Genomic DNA, 24,729 nt, shown 5'->3' on the forward strand with positions numbered 1-24,729 from the left:
AGACATTTATTGTGATTTTATAAATAGATAATTTTAGGTAAATGTTTTTTTTTTATGGTTTTATAAGTGGATAGTTTTAGGTGTAGGTCATCTTTTTAGATTCTATAAGTAGATAGTCTTTAGGTTCAGGTCCACATATGATTATTTGTTCTAATATTATGTTAAATTGGGTTCAAAGTCTTATTCTAAAATGACTAACTAATTTAGGAAAAAAAAATTTTAACTAATAAAATTAAAAAATTTGTACTAATTAACCAAATTAGGATTAATAATAATTTGGCTTAAATAGAGAATCGACTCAAACTTGACTTAAAAAAACCCGTGTTGAGGAAAAACTCAAAACCTAAATTTTCGGTCAAAGATATTCTAAAAGGTTTATGCATTTAGATATAAATTTTGGATTTTGTTAATTTTGTGTGAGTTTTTATTTTTATGCTATAAATTGATTTTTTATATATTACAATAAAATATAAATATTTTTAAAAAATAAAATGAAATATAAATGAGTTATAGCCTGGTTGAAGCGGGAGTGGGCAAGGGATATGATATCAGAGATTTTCGCTAAGATGTTACAGAACCCGGATTTGGTTGAACCGGCAGGTGCGGGCCAGTTTTTTCAAGAATCATTCCGACGCTCTCACGTGTCCGTTGTTTCGGGCAACTGTCAGTGTGCCCAGCCACGGATCTCCTTCGTCGTCGGGACACATTAGCGCCAGCCTGCAACACGCGTCGGTTTCAGCTGCTTCCGAAGAACTCTTCTTCAGCCCTCTCAAAAGTTCCGACTCCTCTCCATTTTCGTTTCCTTTTATCGACACTCTCTTCGGCGCTATTGCTTTCTCTTCTGTCTCTCCATTTCCCAGTCTGAGCTCGCTAGCGGTTTTCTTTCTTCACTTTTGAGCCATTTCTCAATTTTTTTAGACATGAGCAGTAATCTGGAAACTCGATCACTTATGGACGAGTTGAGAAGCTTCGAAAAGGGTGGATTCTTCGACTTAGGGCATCCTCTTCTAAATCGGATTGCTGAGAGCTTCGTTAAGGCCGCAGGGGTACTGTAAAATGCTGATGCTTGTAGTTCCTTTTTTATTTTAGCTTTTACCTCTGTTTCTTCGTTTCTTAACGTTTATTCCTTGATTCCTTAGATTGGAGCAGTTCAGGCAGTATCGCGCGAGGCATACTTCACTGCAATAGAAGGTGCTCTGATTCTGTAGTTTTTCCCTCGGTTCTCGATTTCTGTTTTAAAATTTTGAGACGAGTTTAACTGACTTTTTGAGAAACTCTTACCATTCCGTTGGTAGCTTCTAGTTCATGACAACACACTTTTGATTTGATTATGCGGTGAAGAAGAAGAGGCTGATACAATATGTTCCGATTACATTAAATGTAATGAGAATCCAAACTGATATAGTAAATCATTGATCAATCATGCTTTTTACTGTGATATGATCAACAATGGAGGTTTTTCTTCGCATCATTGCGACTTTTATCTGGTGTCGGTTGAATCAAAATCAATTTATTTTTCAGTAGGTGAACGGAATATATCTAAAGATAGTAAATAAAATTTGATGAATTTTGTAGCAGCTTGTGCCGAGCCAAACGGGGTGCAGGACTTGGGAGGAGGAAAGAAACATAGGTTGCCAGGCCTCAGAGGTATTCCGAATCCCTCATATGTCATAGAAGTGGCCGAGTCGCTGAGCTTCTCTCGTGATCTCACTTCCCTGAACCTTGCATTTGATTTAGGATGTTGCATCTTCTCATACATTCTTGATACATTTTGCAGGGGAGACGTCTCAGAAATCTCTTGAAGCCATGGTAAGATCTGCAGAGCTATGAATCGACTCCTGAAATTCCCAGTTTCGAGTAAATTATCTGCAGAATCTTACCTTTTTTTTTTTTTTATCTTTCCAGGTGAAGAGCACCGGTAAAGAGGCGATCCAGTGGGGTATTTTACTTGCCTTTCAACATTGTTGATGAAATTTTTGTAGCTAAGATACAGATTATACCATTCTAAGTAACAAAAGATGGAAATTTTTGCAGCTAAGATATGGATTATCCTATACTTTGAAGTAATAAACGAGGGTGATTTGTTTGATCTCGAGAGGATCTTAGTTCTTCATATATGAAGAACAAAAAATGAAACTTTAGCGCCTTAAATGCTGCAAAAAGCTGATAAAACTCTGACAGTCTCTTACTACTTCTTTTCTTCTGATCGAATAGTAGAGAAACACCAAGCTAAATCATCATGGTTGAATCAGAGATCAGGCTCGTGGTCTAACTTAATAATGAATTGATACAGGCTTGGCAGCAGGAATGTATTCTGGCCTTACATATGGCCTAAGGGAGGCTCGAGGCGCCCATGACTGGGTAAGGCTCTGTATAGTTTCTGTTCCTTCAGTTGCTAATCAGTTAGTTTTATTACATGAATTCTTCGTCTGCAGAAAAACAGTGCAGTGGCGGGTGCAGTAACAGGTGCAGCATTGGCACTAACAACAGAAGATGCTTCACACGAGCAGATCGTCCAGTGTGCTATTACAGGCGCCGCACTCTCTACCGCGGCGAACCTTCTCACTGGGATATTCTAGACTGGTTTTTACTTCATCTCGTCTAAATATAGTTTCCAAGAAAGGGTCCTCGCCGAGCTTTTTTGCCCCTTGGACGCCTGTAAGACAACTAGTTGTTTGTGCATGGTTTATCCATCAACCAGCAGTGGCTTTTTTAGCTTCTTCTTCCTCCGATCTTAATCGAAGTTGGTATCTTTGAATGGTAAAGTCATCTGTTTAGACCACGGCTTTTCCTTGAAAAGATCTCTAACATAAACATGTTCTAGTGAAGTTTTAAGATAGATTCAAAATTGGTTGCAGAACTTCATATTCGGCTTTTGATCTTCTTGAAAAAATCAAACAGGGATGAGTTAGTTCAGTTGTCTTTAACCAGTTTTATCTTTTTCTTGTATTTTATGTATACTCGCCGCAAGCATGCAAAAGAATCGCAGATTCAACTTTTCGTGAGTGATTTACTTTTGATATTCGTAACGAAAATTAACTTCAATAATCTACCCTCAATTCCTATATTCGCAGCTCGGAAACACCCAGTGTTGACCACACTAAGAGACATTAACCCTAGATATAGATGGTTAAAAGTTCCCTGTAACTCACTTGAGTAAACTTGAATTTGTTTTGGCTAATTTAGTGGAGACTCACTGAAATCTTGGTTTCAGTTCAGAAAACTCTTGATAATTCATTCTCTTCTTGCACATGAACCTCGGCAGGGAAAACAATTTTCTGCTTAGATTTTTTTCTCTTTCATGCTATTGTTACTGTCTTCACAAATCTCAAACTTCAACAAGGTTCTGTTTAATAGATTTTATGAGCTCTTGTAGGAGTTTCAGTAGTGGGAATCAGATAGGAGTTTCTAGGGTGCTGCTCAACTTTCATTCTCCATTGCCACTGACAGATGCAGATTAGGCTGTAAATTAGCCACCAGAAGCATGGAATGTTTCAGAGAGAAACTAGTATTAATGACATTGAATTTCAGCTTAGCTCAACGCTTTCACATTCCAGTCACTATAAACACTAAGAGGAATAAAACAAAACCGGGGGCTTTTTTCATTTTACACCTACAGTTTGGGAGCCCATTACTGATGAACGAGAATACCACTTCAGAGCCACTTGAAAAGCAACCCTCCATGAGCAGCGAAGAATGGAGCAAATACTAATGACTCCACTGCCATGAGCTTGATCAAGATGTTGAGAGATGGTCCGGATGTGTCCTTCAGGGGATCACCAATGGTGTCACCAATCACTGCAGCTTTGTGGCAGTCAGAACCCTTTGGGCCCAGTGATCTTGCATGCTCAGAGACACCAGCCTACAAACCATGTTAAGAAGTCAGATTTCATAGCACAGTGATAATGATAACAGATGTATAAAAAATTTCCAGGTTGCTGGATGCTCTCATTAGACAGATGGAATTATTCTGTTATTTGAATGCCTTGAGAATAAAAGATCAATGAAGGTGAGTTTGTTCTGATCTCATCAAGAGTCCACTTTGTTACAGATGAACCAATAATTTCTTGTTAAACCAGTTTGTAGTTGTTTGTAGATATGGATAAGTTCGACTGTAAGTGTCATTAATGTAATTAGTTTATTTTTTGTTTCTTATTCACTCTTAGAGACGTAAGTGTACTTATCCCTTTATGAAGTGAGAACACTCGCTCAGTATATCACCGGGTGAAATCCTTTCAAGCTATAACTGGTCTAACCTCGAGTATATCACCGGGTGAAATCCTTTCAAGCTATAACTGGTCTAACCTCGAGTATATCACCGGGTGAAATCCTTTCAAGCTATAACTGGTCTAACCTCGAGTTTTGCCTCAAGTTTTGTCTTCGGTTTTTTATCGTGCCTTTCAGAATCGTACCAATGACACTCACAAAAAATCTCATAGAAGAAAGCAATTCAACCAAGTAGAAAATGTATCAGGAGTTGATAAATGACCTCTATGTACTTCTTTGCATTATCCCAAGCACCGCCAGTGTTAGAAGCTGAGATTGCAACCTTTAAGAAGCAACATTCACGAGATATATTAGCAATGAGCAAACCAGAAAGTCCTCAGATGATTTCTATATGTAATGACAGTGAAAGGGGAGAAAATATCACAGACCTGAACACCAGAAATTAGTGAACCAGCAAGTACCCCAGCTAGGGTTTCTACTCCGAAAAAGGTTCCAGCAATCAATGGAGTAAGCATTACAAGTGCACCAGGGGGTATCATCTCCTTCAGCGAAGCATCGGTAGAAATCTTGACACAGGTGGCATAGTCAGGCTTTGCTCTTCCCTCCATCAATCCAGGGATTGTGTTAAACTGCCTCCTAACTTCTTCCACCATTTTTAAGGCTGCGCTTCCTACACTCTTCATGGTCATGGCGGAGAACCAGTAGGGAAGCATAGCCCCAACCAGTAGTCCAATAAAGACCTTGGGAGTCAACACATCAACAGTCTTGATTCCAGCTCGACTTACAAAGGCACCAAACAGAGCAAGAGAGACGAGAGCAGCTGACCCAATAGCAAAACCCTATCATAATCAAAACTTATTAACATCGACTTCTTTGATGTAAGAATTGATATTCCATAATTCACAAGAATAATTCAAAACAGAGTTTACAAATCATGATATAACAAGTAATTTAATCTATATCTTGAATGCAAAGGATACATAGTATGATTTCCATTCATGTAATCTCCTAAAGGGAAGGAGTCATTTCCTTTTCAAACATTGAAATATTTAGTTTCAAGATAGAAAACCTGAGAGAAAGAGTTAAAAAAAAAGCCAAATGAATCAGTTTGGCTTCCTTCCCAATCAATTGATCATTAGTAGGTTTTTGAAACAAGGTCTAGTCTATCTACTTTATTAATCACAAATATTTTATGATTAATCGTTTTCATCACTGAGAAATCACTATAGGAATAAGATGGCAATGAAGATAAATTTTATATTGCATTCCTTAATCTCACTAAATGAAATATATTGATGAAAGTCTTACTTTGCCAATGGCAGCTGTGGTATTCCCAGCCGCATCAAGAGCATCTGTTCTTTCCCGTATTTTGTGACTCATCCCCGCCATTTCGGCAATGCCACCAGCATTATCACTAATAGGTCCATAGGCATCAATTGCAAGCCCTGTTGCGATTGTGCTAAGCATTCCCAAAGCTGACACAGCAATTCCGTAAATGGCAGCCAGGCTGAAACTTACGTAGATGGCTACAGCTATGGCAAAAATTGGAATTATGACAGACTTGTAACCCAGTGCTAACCCAAAGATGACATTCGTTGCTGCCCCTGTTCTGCAAGAATCAGCAACATCCTGCACAGGACTGCAAAATTCGGAAAATTATAGTAAGCAAAAAATTATCCTTAACCATTAAAAGCTCTGCCATTGTCCTCCAAAGACATAAGGCCATCTACTGGGTGTAATGCGCCTAAAACTAACAAGATAAATTTACTGGTCAAGTTTGTTAAGGAATAGTCCTACATGTATTAGTAAATACAAATATCTTGAGTTTATTAGTTGGAAAAGAGGTTTCCTAAGTTGGCTAGTCATTTTGGAACGGGCCTTGGACCCAACTTCACATGGTATTAGAGCAGGTACTCATATGTGGACCTCCACCCAAATTATCCACCTGTAGAGCCACAAAAAAGGGACTACATGTGAAGGGAAGTGTTAAAAAATAGTCCCACATGTATTAGTGAATATAAAAATCTTGAGTTTATTAGTTGGAAACAAGACTTCCTAAGTTGGTGAGACATTTTGGGATGGGCCTTGGACCCAACTTCACAAAGTCCAATCACAAAAGCCAGACAGTTTATGCTAGACTTAACTTTGGCTTGGACAAATAGACCTACATAAACTGTAGCCCAACTTCACTGACTCATAACAATAGCAAAAGTTAACGAGGGGATCATAGATGAGTGTCACCTGTAGGCGTTGCTAGTGTAATACTCTGTTGTGTATCCAATAATGAGACCAGCCCACAACCCAATAGCAACACAGAAGAAGAGGTGCCTATAACAACAGAAAATGCACCATACATAAGAAAGAAACATAGACATATAGTCAAGAGCCAAAGATAGGCCAGGGCAGTACCAATTCTTAACAGATTTCTCAGCTCCAAAATTATAGAGGGTGAAGCTGGTTGGAAGAGCAATGTAGCTGACAATTGCAATCCCAACGGTCATAAGAATGGTGGAGATTAGAAGTTGCCGCTTCAATGAAGGTTCAATCTGTTCAACAGTTTTAATCTCGAAGAAATCGGTAGCAAAGAGTGTTGTGAGCAGGCAGACCACAATTCCCATTGAGCTTACAATGAGAGGATAAGACATTGCAGAGAAATCATGGTTGATTCCAAATGATGAAATTGATGCAACAAATAGTGCGGCGCAAGAGGATTCAGCATAAGATCCAAACAAATCAGAGCCCATCCCAGCAATATCTCCCACATTATCACCTACATTGTCAGCAATGACCTGCAAATATTTGTAATTTAGTTAGAGCAATAGGTCAGATAGCTGATGGACTAGGATCCTCTGAGGAGGCACCAAATAAACATTCCCTAGAGCAGTATTAAGAAACAAGAGGAGCAAATAGCAATTCATAGAGACCCCATCTTCTTGATATATCAACTGCATAGTGTTGATAATCGTTTCATAAGATAGATAACTAATGAAGCAGACAGTATTAAGATCATATGATCCTTTACCGACCTGATCTGCACCATCCATTTCTGTGATCTAGTTCACAGATTTAACATTGCTTGTTTCATGCCATAGTGTTGGTTCATTTAAGATCCTATGCTGAATAATGACAATAATATAAGAGAGGAGCAGAAAACTCACAGCAGGGTTTCTGGGGTCATCTTCAGGGATATTTCTCTCAACTTTTCCAACAAGATCTGCCCCAACATCTGCAGCTTTTGTGTATATTCCTCCTCCAACTCGTCCAAAGAGTGCCATTGAAGAGCCTCCAAGACCATATCCTGTAATGGATTCATACAGTCCCTCCCAGTCATCTCCATAATATATCCCAAAGAGATTAATGGAAATATACAAAACCAGCAGACCACTTGCAGCTAGAAGAAAACCCATCACAGCCCCTGATCGGAAAGCGGTAATAAAAGCTTTTCCTACCCCCTTTCTTGCCTCTAAGGTTGTTCTGGCATTAGCATATGTGGCAATTTTCATTCCAAGAAAACCAGAGAGAACAGAAGTTAGTGCACCGAGGAGGAAGGCAATGGTACTAAAGACTGCGTTTGCCAAGGCTGGCTTGCAGAATCTGTCTTTACTGTAAGTGCATGGTTCACTTTCTGTACTGAAACCCTTCACAGAGCCTAGGAAAATGAAGATGATTGCACCAAATACTGCCATGAAGATGCCAAGATACTTGTACTCTGTGAACAGGAAAGAGGTGGCCCCTGATATACACAAACAGCATTATCAAAATCAACATGTAACAGTTATCAAAATCAACAAAAAAAAAAAAAAAATAGTGAGTGAAGCTTCGATATATCAAAAGATGTGAACACATACCCCAAATATGCAGAAGGTTTAATAGTTATAGACATCAAATACAGGAAACATGAGAAAGAACTCAATAATAGAAAAGACACTATCAAGTCCTGGTTCTAAAAGTCCATAAAAAAATTGAACAACCAAGCTACAAAAAACAGAGTCCACAATGTGAATTCAAGAAGGCTGATCCAATACGAAAAACCATTTGGTGCGAAACATGCAAAATTGCTATCTCAAGAAGGTGTAAGAAACACCACACTGTCAGGATTTGTGGTGATACTTAAATCAAAATCCTTGAAAATAAGATTTTTTACTGGAATCTCTCGGAATTTGGAGGGTTGATTAACAAAAAAACAGAAATTATTAACAAACCAGTTCATGCTTAATCTTTTGACTACAAAGCCGCAGTGATTCCCGATAAGTGATAGCCGCGGATGTGGTGAAGACAACTGCAGCAAACTCAAGAAACTATGTTTTGATCAACAAAACAGAAAAGACGATCACGGGAATCTAAAGAAAATGAAACAAGCACAGATCTATCTAGGAGCGTTTTCAAAATTCTAAATTGGAAAACCCCATTGAATCCCACAACAACGTTAGATGTTGAGCAACCTAAGTCATCATTCTGAAACTAGCAAACACAGAGAATGTAAAGAAGCTTTTTTGTTGAAAGAAAACGCTAAAAGGAAGCCACTAGAACAATCAACTACTGCATATGTTGCAGATAAGATACTTTCTCACAAATCCAAAAGAAAAAAGAACGTTGGAACTTGAAACGCTGAGAGAGGATATTTTTTGTCAAGAGTAGCCGCAAAACACAAAACACATGAGGAAACCAGTTTAAGACACTAACCTTCAGATATGGCGTTCTGAATCTCAGCACATTTTATGACAGCCCCATGACCATCTACATTCTCCTCTTCATCCTCAAGCAAACTTTCGTTAGAACCTGGGCTTACATCATTCGAAACCTTAACCATCGAAACCAAAAACCATTGCAACAGAGCAAAACCCATTCCGATCAGTGCTGCCACCGGAATCACAATCTGCGTAATAGTTTCCCCCATGAGAGCCATCTCCCGATATCCCACCGGTCTAACCACAACCCGACTTCCTGAAAACCAGTCCAACTTCCTCCCCTTCACGGATTCTACCTTAAAAACTCCCCAAAGCACCAAAAGAGTCCTAAATCGAGGGACCGATACTGTCAGTCTGTTTTCTTTTTTCTGGTATCGAAAACCAACTTCCACCCAATACTCCCTCCCCCTGCAACGCCACCCAGAATATCTGTGGAGCTTCAAGCACACTCTTCTCTTTTTTAATCCGTCGAAACAATTTGAAAGGTGTTAGCACTTTAGCAGTCAATTTATACTTTCACTGGCGAGTTGTTTGAGGACTCGTTTCGCTGCGACTAGTAATTAATCTCATCCCTCCAGCTCTAAAGGCCCCCGCCTAACCGGAAATTTACCAGAATGAACTTTCCCTGTTGTCCTGTATATCACACTTCGTTACGAATGGTGGAAAACTAGCGATATTGACTCATTCATTCATCCTTATCGTAAGGCAGTCCGCGTCGTCCACAACGTAGCTCGGGCAGTTCAAGATGTTTTTCCTCCATTAATTGTCTTCAAACCATTACAAAATGGATCGTAATACAATTTCCACTGGTCTTTTTAACTCTTTTCACTTTTAAATGATAATTTCATAAGCATTTGTCTGTCCCTGTTATGGCGCTCGAGGGTGTGATCAAATAAATATGTAAAATCCCTTTTTTTTTCTGTAGGCTGCAGTAGAATTAAGTTTACTGAGCTGAAATGGGAGTTTCGCAGAGAGAGAATCCGGTTAAAGCCTGCACAACGTGGGCAAAGTATGAGGAAATAACACCCACTAGGGGAACAATGAGTGAAGATAACTTTTGGGCTGGGGAGTCGCTAGGAAACCGTTGGCGAGGTTACTGACACAAAGGCCTGCCATGAATCCATTGACAGATGTTTCAGTGAAGGTTACAAAGCGACGGAACTGTTTCGCCCGTTCTTATCCGAAGCTTCAGTCAGTCTGCGAAACTGTTGCCACAAATATGTCCCTTGTTATAGCTGAGGAATCATTTCTGAATATCAATGTGAATTCACTTCTGCAAATACACACACACACACACACACAATAAAAAAAGTTTTGGGTCCTTTTTTATTTGGAACTGAAATGAGAAAAGATTAAAAACAGAAAGGTCCAGAACAAAGTTCAGGATTCAAGTCTATGTTACAGAAGAGGAAAAACAAAAACTAGTGGCATTCCAGCCTGTTCAACATTAAAATTTCAGTTGCTACTTCATGCTCATTCATGGTGATCTGGTTTGACTCAAACCCAAAGGGGTTAGAATTTCGTATTTCCTTTCGTCACCATTCACCCACAATTCTCTGTAATTTATAGACTTTCGAATGTCAATCGATAAGTTTGATGTTTCCCGGAACTTACTCTTGTTTTCTATATTAATTTTTTTTTCCCAGGATCACGATCTTATTCTTTTGATAAAGGTTAATGAAGTTTCATGGAAGATTGGGCTTTTCCTCCTCCTGTAATCTAGTCTCTAAATTTTAAAAAACATACTGTCATACGTTGCTGGCTATGGTCATCCAGACTCCTGTTAATGCCAAGACGTTGATGAGACAAATCTTTCCACAGATAAAAAAATAATTAAAAAAACAATGTAAATTCCAAACAAGACATTAAAAAAAGATTAAAACGGTGGGAAGTCAAAATCATGAGAAAAGAAAATAAAAACAGAAAGGCCATTAAAATTTCAATCGTTGGTGCAAACCATTTTTCTCTTCTTAGAGACTGTTAGCTGCTTTATTCAGAATTGGAATTGACAACCAGTAGTTAAAAAAAACACAGGTGAGAGGGTCCATATGCATCAGCAATGCAATAAGATATTAACTTGAAAAGACTTTTAAGGAATCATTATTTTTACATTTATGACCAGTTAATCGGTTGCTTTCCATCACTTGGCTTTGAATGCAAGTTTTCTGATCCTGAATCAACAAGTTGAAGAGTTTTAGTTTAATTTAATCAAAGGTTGCAGTACTTCCCTTCAAAGCAATCTACCGTGCTTTTTTCGCGTTAACGAACGCCTACCCAAGGACTAGAAATGGATAAACGGAGTAAAAATCGCCTCTTTTTATTCCAAAAAGGCCTGCAGAATCGTTCCCAGTCACTGGATGTGTGAATACAATTTATGTTCAGCTGCAGAATCGCATGTATTGGACTTTAAGGATTTCATTATGATCCATGGTGAGGAGAAGATCTTTAAATTCTTTGTTGGTTTCATTGTCAAATGGTGTGACGTTTGTTCTCTTCTCTAGATGTATCGTTACATTTCCAGTTTCCACCCACCCACCCACCCACCGTTTGCGAAAATGCCTGAAAGAGAAATTTAATCATGTAGACGTCGTCGCCAACGCGGTAGCTGTGCATGAGTCGACAACGGCACGCAGAAGACTGAACAAACGTCTTAAAATGGACCGCGCGAAGGTACAGGACTGGCAGAGGCTGCGTCTTGCACGGAATGTGGGGTTCAACTTCAGAGTTCAGGTTTCAAACATCAGACGGCCAGGAATTCAGGCTGTCGCGTCAAGATGGAGAAAAAGATTCCATTCCTGATTGATGTGGAAGTTAGTTCTGTCAGCTGATATCGATGTGCAAGGCCGTAGGCAGCAAGAAGGAAGGAAGCAGTCGGATTGGGCATTCTGGAACAGTGGGTGATGCCGCAGATTAGTGGAAGTCTGGTCTGTCTGCTCATACGACTTATACGAGGTGAGATTTGATGGCAATCTGCGTTCAACACATCACATTATTGACAGGACTTCCGGATTTGTTCCGCGAATTCTTGCTACAGTACCCAAGTATTGACGACTTGACGATAGTCTTTCTGGGACTCCTGTCCTTGAGATTTCGTTTTCTGGGTGCGGAGACGATCAATACAGGTCGCGTAGATTTCCTGTGGGTAGTGCTTCTAGACTTTAATTCCAACTGTAATTCGGAGTTGGTATTCCATTTGATTCTTTAAGAACTTCAGATCAATTCGATCGAGGATTTACACCCACATTTAATAATGACTACTGGATTTAAGAATCATATTTAGAATTTGACCAATTCAAAAATACAATCTTAGATGATTATATTAAAAAAAATATAAGAAAACCACTTGAAAGTTATCATAGAACAAATTTCTTCTAGTTACCTATATCAATCAGATTTTAGGATGATTACTTAAGTAAATATAAATAGTTAGGGCTTATAAGGAAGTGGCCCCGAAAGAGTTAGTGCGTTATATAAGTGGGAAGTGAAAGTGAATTCACTCCATGTGACCAGTGAATTCAATTATACTCGTTGTCTCACTCGACGATCGATGCATGAAATAATTATATTTGACGATTGTCATTTTACCTGTAAAATTATCTTTACCAATCATTAGAAGTTTTTGTTGCCATTTTTGGGGTTTGTTTAGGGCCTATTCGTGCGTAGCATAAGTGAAAGCTGGAGAAAGTGGGCCAAAACGCGTTAATGCGCACCGTAAGTGACGGGGAAAGTGAAATACAATTGTATTTCACTTTTCCCCGTTTCAGGCATAAAACGATGGTAAGTGAAATCAGAGGGGTCGAGCTTTGATTTCACTTACCATCGCTCAAATATATCTTGGGCTCGAGCTGTCGGGTGGGAACCTCTATCGAACGAGGGTTTCGGAGAAAAAAAAATTCTCCCTCACTTGCTTGTGACCTTCAGTGATTTCAATCACCCTGTGACCTTGTCTCTGGCTCTCCTCTCGCTGTCCCCAGCTCCGACGACCTTCGGCGACATCTCTCCCCTCTCTTTGCAACCTCTCCGACTCCTTCCTCGCTTGTGATCGTCAGCAATTTCAATCGCCCCCTCTGCGACCTCTCCCTGACGCTTGATTCTCTTCCTCTCGCCGTCCCTAGCACTGACGACCGTCGCCAAACCAGTCTCCCCTCTCTGCAATCTCTCCGGCTCGATTCGAGGTATTTTCAGGTGGTCTTCATCTCAAATTTATTGCTTTTCTTTTTCAGGACCCCACTATCATTTATAATTTGTCTACAACACTATATGATTTTGTCTGAGGCTCTTCTATCTAATATGCTATATATTTCATGTTAACGATGTTTAACTTCTTGCGGTGACAGTAAAGAGAATAATAGTTTCATATATTATTACATTGATCACATGTCTTATATTGATATTCAACATAAAAAAAATATTAATTTCATATAGGAATTGTATGTTTCTAACCTCATGTTAAATGGTTCTGGACAAATAAAAATTTATTAAGCATGGGGTATTAAACACCAAAAATGCCTGAAAATACCTTGCATCTGATGAAAAGTCATATCTGAGTTCATATCACTAATTATATTAAAGAAAAAATTGGTTTATTAAGGACATATGGCTTCAACAACTATGTTGTGTGAATCAGTGATGCTCTTTAGGTAAGTTTCTTATCCTTTTATGTATGAAGGTTTTAACTTTAGATGGTTGGAAGGAGAAAATGTAAAGACAATATGGATAACACTACAAAAAGGTCAAACGACACATGGACGTCTGACGAAGACTGTAAAATGTTTGGGTAACAAATTACCCAATGGAGTTTGGAAACACCGAGTTTTCAACGATTGTATCAATATGTTCAATTTGGACGTAACGAACCAAAAGACAGTAGAACAATTGAAAAACCGCGTGAGGACTTGGAAAAGAATGTATATGGTTGTGAGTATATGCCTAAACACTAGCGGCTTTGGGTGAGATCCAACAAACCAGAAAGTCACTGCGAGTAAGACAGCGTGGCAAAACTACATAAAAGTATGTGAATGTAACATAAAATGTTATGTTTTTTGCTTTATTAATCATGTTTTTTAGTATTTTAAATGATAACTTTTCATGTAGACGCATAGAGAAGCCGACAAGTATAGGCGGGAAGGTTGTCCGCTCCATGAAAAATTGGCTATTGTGGTTGGAAACACTATTGCCGCGAGGAAAATGAGTATCACAAGCGTAGAGTCAGATGATAACCTTTTGAATTTTGTAGAAGGGACAATGATTGAGGACATTGATGAAGATAATGCAATCAGGAGATCCCAACACCCAACATTACATAGTCTCCAAGTGATGCTCCTCCGAAAAACAAAGCACCAAGCAATGATGGGGATAAAACTTCTTCTACTCAGCGTAGGAAGATATTCGAACCATTAGTTGAAAATGCTAACAGGATCGTTGAAGCTATTAACAATATGTCATCAACCCTTATGCAAATCTTTACTCCTTCCGTAGAACCTCCATGGTTCAAACCACTCGAGGCATTACCTAACTTGCCCAGAGAAGTTATTTTGCCATGGAGTTGCTCGACACCAAAGCTAAGAAGGATATGTTTATGAAGATGAAACAGGAAGATCAATATGACTGGTTGATGGCTAAATTCAATGCAACGTAATAGACTTATACAGATGTTGACAATTTTAACCTATATTTACAAGACTCATTTGATTTTGTATGAACGACGTTGATTATTGAGTATTTCTGGTCAATAGTGAATGTGTATTATTGAATGTGTTTGAACCATGTTTTCATTATTGAATGTCTAGTAATGCAGGTACCCATGGATAATCTACCAGATAGGGAGAAACTTTGTATTTGTATTGCAACTTATACAGTTGTACTTGTCCTTGTCTATTCATACTTAAATGATTGTAATAAGCAAATGCAACATTCTTATCATATGGGTGGTCCACAATATTTGAAGAAAACATTAGAAAGATTGCCTATTAAATTTCCAAAAGTGTATAGGATAAATCAAACTATTTTTCTCAAGTTGGCTGGAATTTTAAAAAGTAGAGGACTTTTATTTGATACAAGGACAATATCTGTGGAAGAACAATTTGCATATTTTTGTATCATTGTTGGTCAACAACAATCTTACAGTGTCACCTCAAAGATGTTTGAAAAATCAAATTGGACAATTAATAAGTATTTTAACAAGGTGTTAGATGCTATTATCAGACTACAATCTGATTACATCAAGCAGTCTTCAAGATGTACTCATTCAAAGATCTTGAACAGTGATATCTATTATCCATATTTTAAGGTAAATATAAAGTCGTTTGATGAATAATTTTCAGTTACTATAAAAATATATATTTGTATTAATGATTTTTTTTATTAGGATTGTATTGGTGTCATCTCTGGTACTCATATTAAAGCACATATCTCATTGGATCAACAAGCAAAATTCTGGAATAGGAAGAGTTTTCTCTCACAAAACATAATGGCAACATATACATTTGACATGCAATTCACATATATACTTGCTGGATGGGAGAGATCAACAGCCGATTCACGTGTATTGAAGTCAGCATTAACTAGACGATATAAACTTTATGTTCCTGAAGATAAATAACACTTATCTCTATATAGTTTATTTAAATATATAAATTTTTATTAGATTATAATAGATATATATTTTATTGTATGCAAATATTATTTGGTAGATGTTGGATATGCAAATCTTCCTGGGTTCTTGGCTCCCTATCGAGGTACTCGTTATCACTTGCAAGAATTTGGAAATAATACTCCTACGGATGAAAGAAAATTATTTAACCGAATACACTCATCTTTACGGAATACTACCGAGCATACATTTGGGGCTTTAAAAGCTCGTTTCAAAATATTAAAAGATGTTCCTCCTTTTGATTTTGATATCCAGGCAAAAATTGTGATTGCTTGTTGTGTATTGCATAATTATATACACATGGAAGATTACATGGATTTATTTGAAGATGAAAAAGATGATTCAAGTGATGATTATGATGGAGAACATTATGAAGATAACAATGAAAGTGATAATGAAGACAGTGATAGTAGTGATGATGTTGAGGATGATGTGTACACTCAAAAAAGTACATATAGGGAGTCTGTAGTACAATCTACATGAGCATCATATTATCGAGATGTTTTAGCAATTTAGATGTGACAAAATTATTGACTATTATGTTTTAATGCCACTAAATATTTTTTGTGTTGTGCTTTTGTATTAACAGATATATTTTTTTATATAGAAAAGGTGATTGAGTTATATTTGTATTATTGTTATTTTTATTATTGCAATATTTGTGTAGTACGCTATGTAGTACAATAGTTGTATAATTATTTCATATTTTGATATTACAAAATTAAAATTTGATTACAATTGTAATAATATAAAAGTAATAATTTGTTTAATTATTATATTTAATATATTTTATTTATTAACTAATTTTAATTTAATTTTCTGATAGTCAAATATATCAAAATATTTTATTTAATAAATAATCTATATTCACTTTACACCACACTGTCCATTATGCACATTAACACAAACAAGTATTTTACACTGCATTTTTCATTGCGCACACTAACATAAACAAGTACTTTACATTCCTTCTCACTTTCCCCAGGGAAAATACTTTTTATTGTATTCCATTTTTCCTCCGCACTTACATTGTGCATTAGCCCCCTTAGAGTATGCGTCGGATTTCATTTGACTCTAAAATTCATGTTGCTTTACGTTGATCGAGCAAAGCAACTAAAATGTTGTGGAAACAAGAGAACGCATTACTTTGTATAATATACTTAAACAAATAATATATCTAAACAAATAATAAACCGAAAAAAATTGGTTACTTTTATAATTAGTAATTTAATATAATATTAAGGTGTATTAACATAATAAGTAATGAAGTAGGGTATTTCATTAATAAATTAAGATAGACTATAAATTAATACAATAATTACGAGTAAATATTAAATTACTAATTTAATTAATTATAAATATATACTACTCAAACAAAAATGTTTACTTTTATAATGTTTAGATACTTGATCAAATTCTTAGTTTAATGATATCTTAATTATCACTCTTAAATTAGTAATTTAATATAATATTAAAGTGTGTTAACATAATAAATAATTAAGTAGAGTATTTTATTAATAAATTCAGATAGATTGTAGTTTAGTCAAAATTAATGCAATAATTACGATTTAAAATTAGATTATTAATTTAATTAAATATAAAAGATAGAATACTCAAACAAAAATGTTTACTTTTATAATATCTACTAGATACTTGATCAAATTCTTAGTTTAGTAATATCTTAATTATCATAATTAAAATATTAATTTAATATAATATTAAAATATATTAACGTAATAAATAATTAAGTAGGTTATTTTATTAATAAATTAAGATAGATTATAGTTTAGTCTAAATTAATACAATAATTAAAATTTTAAATTAAATTATTACTCAAAAAAATATTTACTTTTATAATGTCTAGATACTCGATCAAATTCTTAGTTTAACAATATCTTAATTATCACTATTAAATTAGTAATTTAATATGATATTAAGATTTTTTAACATAATAAATAAATAATTAGGGTATTTTATTAATAAATTAAGATAGATTATAATTTAGTCTAAATTAATAAACAATTACTAGTTAAAATTATATGATTAATTTAATTAATTATTAAATATAAATTATTCAAACAAAAATATTTACTTTTATAATGTCTTGGTATCAAATTCTCAGTTTAACAATATCTTAATGATCACTGTTAAATTAGTAAATTAATACAGTATTAATAGTAATAAATATAATAAATAAATAAATAATGATATTTATTAATAACATAAGATATATTTTAGTGTAGTATAAATTAATAATATAATTATGAAGTAAAATAAAATTATTAGTTTAATTAATTATTTATTAGTAAAATAAAAAGACATTGATGGAGGGAAGAGGGTTCGGACGACGAGAGGGGGAAGAAAGAGTGGAGCTAACGAGAAGCTCTTGAAAGGCTCTGAAGACGAATGGAGGATCCAGAAAGTCCTCCAGAGGTCATACTGGTGACGTCCATGGGTCCTGTCAATGTTGAGGTCTCTTCTTCTGTTCTGATTTGGTTTTTCCTCTTTTGGAAATTTAGCCCTTGCTTGCTTCTGATTCATGATGTTTACTCTCTGCAGTTATATTACAAGCACGCGCCGAGAACCTGCAGAAATTTTATTGAGCTCTCTCGTAGGGGTTACTATGACAATGTAAAATTTCATAGGATTATCAAGGTAATATATATGTTTTTCTTTACGAAGCGGAAAAGTATTTGTTTCGGTTGTTCCTTACCTATTTTCTTTTCTTTTTCTTTTTTCGCTGGGTAGGATTTTATAGTTCAAGGTGGAGATCCGACTGGGACTGGAAGAGGCGGAGAATCGATATACGGGTCTGTTCTTGTGTGTGTGTGTGTCTCTCTCTCTCTCTCTCTCTCTCTCTCTCTCTCTCTCTCTCTATATATATATATATATATATATATGTAATTTTTCTATCATTTTCAAATTCATATTTTAGTTTTTCAAGTTTTCTGAACTCTTAAGCGACTTAGTTGACTTGTATGATAGTGTTATGGTGATTAAGTGGGATTTTGTTTTACTCTTCTGCGTAAAATGTATCTGTTGAAAATTCTGAAATGTTTCAAGAATGAAGAGAAGCCACCAGGCAGATTTTTAACCTTTCTTCTTGATGATCTGATTCACCCACGGGAATTGATGCTTTTTTGCTTGTTGATGTGTTTAACATTTGTTGAACTACTTTGTGTAACGTCTTCATTAGGATGTGCTTTCTGGATCTCATTTATACAGCATCTGGTGTTAAATTTGCGTTTCACATGAAATGATTCTGGTCATTATTCTGCTACTCAGACTGTAGGTTTACAATGGTGATGCACATGAGAGTGTGTTGATAGAGATGAAGTCCTGTTTGATCTAACAAAATTGTTCACTGACATCATTAACTCTCTGGCTATTATGATATTTCACTTTACTAATTAATTTATTAATATAATTTAATGCAAATTCTACCCAAAAAGGTTATGGATTGGAAACTTTGAAGACCAGACTGCCAAGTCAAGGATCATTATCTTCAGCTCTGCACTTAAGTAGGAAATAGAGGTAAAGAAACAATGTCTAAGGAACATTTAGAAACATAATGATTGCTAATGCATTAGCCATACTGTTTGCTGATATGCTATTGGATATCTAGTAGATTGTCTTTGGACTTCAAATGTCAAATAGGTTATACAACTATCCACCTTGCCAATGCGAAAGTGCTTTTCAACAAGTTCTGTGGCAATATTTTACAAGTCACCCTTGAGTATAGTAGATCCTTCCATTGTTTTTTTTTTTGAAACCATCCGAAGTCATATATGCTTTTTTTCTGTAATGAATCGCTTGTCCAGTTGAATGATAATGAGAAACACCCCCCTCATTCTCTCAGACAACCCCTAGTTCCTAGAGAACTTGGGTTTAACAATTAGTGTTGAACAACCACCTTTTTCTTAAAAGTGGAGGTAATAGTAGGCTGTATTATCTCCTTCTGAGCTCAGCAGTTGAAATCTATATAAATGCCTTTCAAGCAATAGGCCATGACAATACATTAGCTTTGATCATGGGACAGAATGGGAGTCACGATACATATAGAAGAATTCTGTCAGCTGTCCTACCAAATGCACTAATAGAAAACGTGTCATACAAACAGTGAGCAGTCGCTTGACTGAGACAGGGTAAATTTCCAAGTAGTAGATTTTTAGATTGTCTAACAGATTTCTGCAGTTATAAAAACAGTAACCTACACCTTGCTAAAATGCAACACTGAAGAAGAAGATGGTCCACTCCTAGCAACTTACTTGTGCAGGAAGGCCGTGATCTTAAAGGAGCTTTTCCACTCTTTTGGTGATTCAATACTGCATCAACAGAAGGATCCTGCTTTGATATAAAGTTCAGTTTCCTAAGACTATGCTTATGGAAAGAGTTTACCAGGAAAGCTCTCATAACAGGAACATTTGTATTTTGTGTAATCCCTCATAATGTTTCTATAGTGTTCAAGGTGGAACCTGCACCATCTGTTTAGGATGGGGACTGTGGAAGCACCCTCAGCCTCTTTGTCATATGAATATTACTAGTAGGTGTATTTAGCTAAATTATCAAGTCTTCGTTGCTGATGGTGTATCCAATTTGTTTTGGTTTTTTATTAGTTATACCAAATCAATTGTTCCTATTACTATTTTATGAAAAAAACAAATTTCTTTTAATTTCTCATGTGAGAGTTAACCTGAGGCCTTTTGCCTATATTCAGTGACACAAATATGTATTTCTACTTCTTTGTTTGCTAGACTATTCCTGTGCCACAAATCTAATTTGTGGTCTCACCCAATGGAGACATATTCATAGTCTCAATGCTGGAATGGCATTGAATGCCCTGATTATAAGCTATTGTTTGTACAAAAAGTCCATGATCGGTCTTTCTCTTTTAATGTAGGGCTGTAAATGGATCAGATTCGATCTGGATAGTGTAATTCTGAAACCAATCCGTTTGTGAATATCCGGATACCCTAAATCTAGTTATTAAAAAAATTATCCGAACATATGTTTCCAAATTTGATTCCATCAGATAATTTGCAAATTCAGATGATATAGATCCAAAAATTAAAATAACGGAAATAAAAAAGCTGAAAGACATTGTTCTTTGAGACGTAGAGAAGTCTATTCAAAGAACTGCAACAAAGAAAAACTATCCTCTCTTCTTCTAACCCAAAAAAACATAGATAAGAAGCTAAAGAAACAGAAATGAATTTGTAGGGAAAAAAAGGAAGGACAGAGAGGAATACAAGAAGAATATAAAAAAAAGGATGACAAAAGACAGGCAAGAGAAAAAGAAGAGAGACAGAAGGGCCGAGAGTGAAGAACTTAGAGCAAAAAAAGAGGAATAGAAGAAGAAAGACAGAGAATGAGGGGCTGGAAGAGGGGTAGAGAGAGGGGAGTTCAGAGCGAAACTTTGAAAGAGAGGTAGATGAGAAAGAGGGAACAAGAACTAACCTTACCAGAATGGAGAGCCAGAGCTTCCAGGGAGGAGAACTTGAAAGGAAAGAAGAAATGGCTAATGAGGGAGACAACTTTCATGACAAAGCAGGAAAAGCTACAATAAAATTAATTTCCTTCAGTCTTCACACCAAAAGAGGAAAAACAACAATTAATGGGGTTGAAGATTTCTGCCTCATTAATAGAAAAATATTAAAATACTCTTAAGTAGGAAATAAAGTGAAGTTTTTTTTTTTTGTTGAAAAAACCAGGTAACAGGGGGTATTTTTGGCGGTAAAGGGCAAGTTTTCAGGTCCGGATTTTACCGAATCTTGATAACTCAATTTTGATTCTGATTCTGATCCAAAATTGCATTTGGTAACTTGTTGATATTCAAATTCGATCCGACAAAACTAAACTTTCGGATCCAGATTCCAGATTGAATCTAGATAATATTCGGATCTGTGGACAGCCCTATTTCAATGAGTACAGGTGATCATATCTTAGGACTACATGATATAGAAGTATTAATGTCAGTCAATTTTGATCCTTGGAAGACAAATGTAGAAAGTTCTCCTCTTACTACTTCTAATGTTAATTCTCAAAAACACTTTTGTATTTGTTTTGTCCACTTGATCACCAAATTTGAAAAATTGTTGATTTTTAATTTAATTTTTTTTGTTAATTTTTACGGTTTTTTTATGCAGTTCAAAGTTTGAAGATGAGATAAGACCTGAATTGAAGCACACTGGCGCCGGTATTCTGTCCATGGCTAATGCTGGTCCTAATACAAATGGAAGTCAGTTTTTTATTACCTTGGCACCATGCCAGTCACTTGATGGTAATGTTACCTTTATCTGTGGTCTTATCTTTTAACTGCATGCATTTTATTTACTTGTTTCTTTTCTTTTATTCTGTAGCTTTCGTTTTTCATTTGTTTCTGGTATGTAGATGTTTTGCACTTTGATAGTTTTACTGTGATAAGTTCAATTCGGTTATCTGTTTTTGTTTCCATTAAGATAGTTGGCAAACATAGGTGCGAACTTGATTTTCAAAAACAGTTAGTTACATATTTTTGTTGACAATGAAAGTGGGGAACTATTTTTTCAGCGGTAATTTTTATAGATGCCTACTATTTAGACTTTTTTGTAATAGTATTCTATTTGCTTTACAACATAATTTATTTACCTAATAAGCCTCTTTTACTTCCCTTGCTCTGTGAAACTCTTGATCCTGCATGGACCCTTTGTGCAAATTTCATGAAATCCTGGCTGATTTTTTTGTTTTTTTATCCAAAACATGCATTTCTTATGAAAAAAAAAGAATGCTTACAATCTGTTGTTTACATTCTAAGTGTGAATGTCAGTGTCTGAGACATAATTTTCACATGGTCAGGAAAGCATACGATATTTGGAAGAGTTTGTGGAGGGATGGAGATTATTAAACGCCTTGGAAGTGTCCAAACAGATAATAATGACAGGTATGACTTAAACCTTAGCCATGCACTTTTTAGAAACAGAGATTAAGTGTGAATTTTTCCCTGTAACTTCTATTCTCTCACTCTTTTTTCTTTTAGTCCCTTTCTGTGTTTATGAGTCAGTGGGAGATATTAATGACAACATGGCAATTTGTTAGAGCATTCTGTTTCACTTTCAGCTTTGAGAATTTACTTTTTGCATATATCACGGTTGACACTGAATATTCAGGAGAGAATGAACCTGTGTCTGCATGTTATTTGCAAACAGTAGCTCCGTAGTCAAGAACCATCCAAAGAAAATAATGTTAATGGATTACTGTAGGGTTGCATGAATAGAAAATAAAAATATTGAGTCAAGCTTTGGATTCCAAAAGTTCCAAAGTTAGTCTAGCTGTATCATCGTTGAGCAGAATGTACACCTGATGCAGTTAAGGGTCCACATTGTAACCCCAAAGATATTATTTCTTTTAAATGGATTCAGTGGGCACTATCAGTATTAGGTAGCATCTAATCTTTGCATTTCTGAATGTTCTTGCTTGAAAGTTAGCGGCATCAGGGCTTAGAACTGATCTTTACACTTAGCCTAAAAGCTTTCCAACAGGTTATCTATTGCTCAATCATCCCGTGACTCTTGCACAAGTGAAGGAAGATTTGGGTGAAAGGAGAAAGGAGAAGAGGAACTTTCTGAAGAGCCTGAATGGCTTCGTTTGGAACTGTGCATGAATTCCCATACTACTTAAATAAGTGTCTTTAAGTTATAAATTACAAAAATTACCCTATACACTTAATAACCCTTAATCTCTTGTTATCTTCCTGACTACACATCTTGTGTACATGAAAATTTAACCACTGATATAATTCAACATGCAGAATAAGATTACATAAAGAAAATTAACCACTGATGACCAAAATTCTCCTGGATGTATTTTCTAACGAAATCACTATTGTTTCCTCTTGCGGGACACGTAGTGTGTCTTCTTATAAGATAAGCTAACACTATAGACTTCATTTTAAAATCCCAAATACTATTTCATATGCTTTATGCCTTTTGATGATACTCTAGTTGTTGTTCCAAGTAAAAATACAACTAATTGCATTTTCTGCCAATGCAGGCCATTGCACGATGTGAAGATACTGCGTACTGAAGTTAAGGATTGATGCTTGTTGCCTAATGTCGTAGTATCATATCCCCAATGCTTCTTCCATTTAGAAATAGGCTGAAGAAGACATTGCAACCTGACAACTTGATTTAGTGGGTATTTTCCCAGAAACCACCGAGAAGAACATCAAATAGATTGTTATATGGTACTTTGTGCTCTCCCTTTTATCAGATTGTTAAGCTTAACGTGAGCGAATTGATTTAAGAGTTGCCAATGTTGTTTAGGGTATCACCAGTGTCAAGATTCCCGTTGTGTGTACTGAAGAATTTGGTTAAAAGATGCTCCAGACTACGTTCTGGAAACATTTCATGTTTCAAGGTTGCCTCGGACCATATGAAGTAAGCTATTCTATTCATCTCGTCTGCTAAATTTTATTAGTCATATCAAACCGAATGAAAGTGGAGAAAAAGATACCGAATTGAAGAGAATTACAGACGAAAGAGAGATTATGTCTAATTAGAGGCTGATATGTTCTTCAAATACTAAATTACATTTGCTTAGATTACTAGTGGGATTCTGTTATCGACTGTCGTAAAAAAGGAGAACTCTGTGACTAACAATATGAACTGATAAATAATTCATTTAATTTCTAAAATAATTTAAGACTTTGCAATGGAGCATACTTAGTTTTTATTCTACTGACAAACAATAATATTAGTTGTTGAGAGACCCAATCAATTGTCTTTGAAGCTTTAGGTAAATAAGAACAATTATCGAGTTGACGAGAGTAATTAGATTAAAGGATATTTTTGTAAAATATCTATGCTAATGAGTTGGTTCATGGATTAATAAACCAAATTTGAAAAATCTAGAGTTTGACTTGTTATACGTGCCTTATTTCAAGTTTGAGCTAAATTTAAGTAAAAATTGAACTAAATTGAATTTTTTTTGAACGGAGTCCTAACTGTAAATAGGGGAAATGGGGGTTTTACTATCAATCTCTTTTTGCAAACTTGCTTCTTACTTGTTTCCCACTCAAAAGAGATCCAGAGCCGTTATATTTCAAAACCAAGGTACATATCACCCCTTTTTCCCACCATTTCCATTCTGTCAGCTCTTTTAAACAATTAACCCCCAAAATTTCTC

At 35.8% G+C, this 24,729-nt stretch overlaps 3 protein-coding genes across 5 annotated transcripts; 2 read left to right on the forward strand and 1 right to left on the reverse strand.

Annotated features, from left to right (window-relative positions):
- The first annotated feature begins 711 nt into the window (after positions 1-711).
- Positions 712-2,765, forward strand: LOC137960142 (outer envelope pore protein 16-2, chloroplastic-like). Of its 2 annotated transcripts, none has more exons than XM_068807645.1 (7): positions 712-1,046; positions 1,140-1,191; positions 1,576-1,647; positions 1,778-1,809; positions 1,906-1,939; positions 2,294-2,361; positions 2,436-2,765. In XM_068807645.1, the coding sequence occupies exons 1-7, from the start codon at positions 921-923 to the stop codon at positions 2,577-2,579; spliced, it is 528 nt and encodes a 175-aa protein (XP_068663746.1). In that variant the 5' UTR covers positions 712-920; the 3' UTR covers positions 2,580-2,765. The 2 variants fall into 2 exon arrangements, with proteins under 2 accessions (XP_068663746.1, XP_068663745.1); XM_068807644.1 differs by having other exon boundaries at positions 819-1,046; positions 1,579-1,647.
- Positions 2,766-3,492: 727 nt separating this feature from the next.
- On the reverse strand, positions 3,493-9,371 carry LOC137958953 (pyrophosphate-energized vacuolar membrane proton pump-like). Its single transcript, XM_068806177.1, has 8 exons — positions 8,911-9,371; positions 7,386-7,960; positions 6,637-7,016; positions 6,469-6,555; positions 5,536-5,866; positions 4,656-5,066; positions 4,490-4,549; positions 3,493-3,862 (listed from the first exon to the last, which is right to left on the reverse strand). The coding sequence occupies exons 1-8, from the start codon at positions 9,131-9,133 to the stop codon at positions 3,656-3,658; spliced, it is 2,274 nt and encodes a 757-aa protein (XP_068662278.1). The 5' UTR covers positions 9,134-9,371; the 3' UTR covers positions 3,493-3,655.
- An 8,540-nt stretch (positions 9,372-17,911) lies between these two features.
- LOC137960015 (peptidyl-prolyl cis-trans isomerase CYP18-2-like) lies at positions 17,912-23,998 on the forward strand. Of its 2 annotated transcripts, none has more exons than XM_068807462.1 (6): positions 17,912-18,039; positions 18,127-18,222; positions 18,316-18,395; positions 21,714-21,847; positions 22,402-22,486; positions 23,596-23,998. In XM_068807462.1, exons 1-6 carry the CDS (start codon positions 17,974-17,976, stop codon positions 23,639-23,641), a joined length of 507 nt encoding a protein of 168 aa, XP_068663563.1. In that variant the 5' UTR covers positions 17,912-17,973; the 3' UTR covers positions 23,642-23,998. The 2 variants fall into 2 exon arrangements, with proteins under 2 accessions (XP_068663563.1, XP_068663564.1); XM_068807463.1 differs by having other exon boundaries at positions 18,316-18,377.
- Positions 23,999-24,729: the final 731 nt, after the last annotated feature.

Source organism: Aristolochia californica, unplaced genomic scaffold (genome assembly GCF_029961685.1).
Source record: "Aristolochia californica isolate CCGP_79_NKW_82.1479 unplaced genomic scaffold, dmAriCali1.0.hap1 SCAF_3, whole genome shotgun sequence".
In the NCBI taxonomy this organism is placed as follows: Eukaryota; Viridiplantae; Streptophyta; class Magnoliopsida; order Piperales; family Aristolochiaceae; genus Aristolochia; species Aristolochia californica.

What these genes read in the sequence shown, in the direction of transcription:
- LOC137960142 (XM_068807645.1), top strand. Translation starts at nt 921, where the DNA reads ATGAGCAGTAATCTGGAAACTCGATCACTTATGGACGAGTTGAGAAGC. An exon ending in ATACTTCACTGCAATAGAAG is followed by an intron (nt 1,192 to 1,575) that starts GTGCTCTGATTC and finishes TGAATTTTGTAG; the next exon opens with CAGCTTGTGCCGAGCCAAAC. An exon ending in TAGGTTGCCAGGCCTCAGAG is followed by an intron (nt 1,648 to 1,777) that starts GTATTCCGAATC and finishes TACATTTTGCAG; the next exon opens with GGGAGACGTCTCAGAAATCT.
- LOC137958953 (XM_068806177.1), bottom strand. Translation starts at nt 9,133, where the DNA reads ATGGCTCTCATGGGGGAAACTATTACGCAGATTGTGATTCCGGTGGCA. An exon ending in ATGACCCCAGAAACCCTGCT is followed by an intron (nt 7,017 to 7,385) that starts GTGAGTTTTCTG and finishes AAATATTTGCAG; the next exon opens with GTCATTGCTGACAATGTAGG. An exon ending in TACACTAGCAACGCCTACAG is followed by an intron (nt 5,867 to 6,468) that starts GTGACACTCATC and finishes CGAATTTTGCAG; the next exon opens with TCCTGTGCAGGATGTTGCTG.
- LOC137960015 (XM_068807462.1), top strand. Translation starts at nt 17,974, where the DNA reads ATGGAGGATCCAGAAAGTCCTCCAGAGGTCATACTGGTGACGTCCATG. An exon ending in AATTTCATAGGATTATCAAG is followed by an intron (nt 18,223 to 18,315) that starts GTAATATATATG and finishes TTCGCTGGGTAG; the next exon opens with GATTTTATAGTTCAAGGTGG. An exon ending in CAAACAGATAATAATGACAG is followed by an intron (nt 22,487 to 23,595) that starts GTATGACTTAAA and finishes CTGCCAATGCAG; the next exon opens with GCCATTGCACGATGTGAAGA.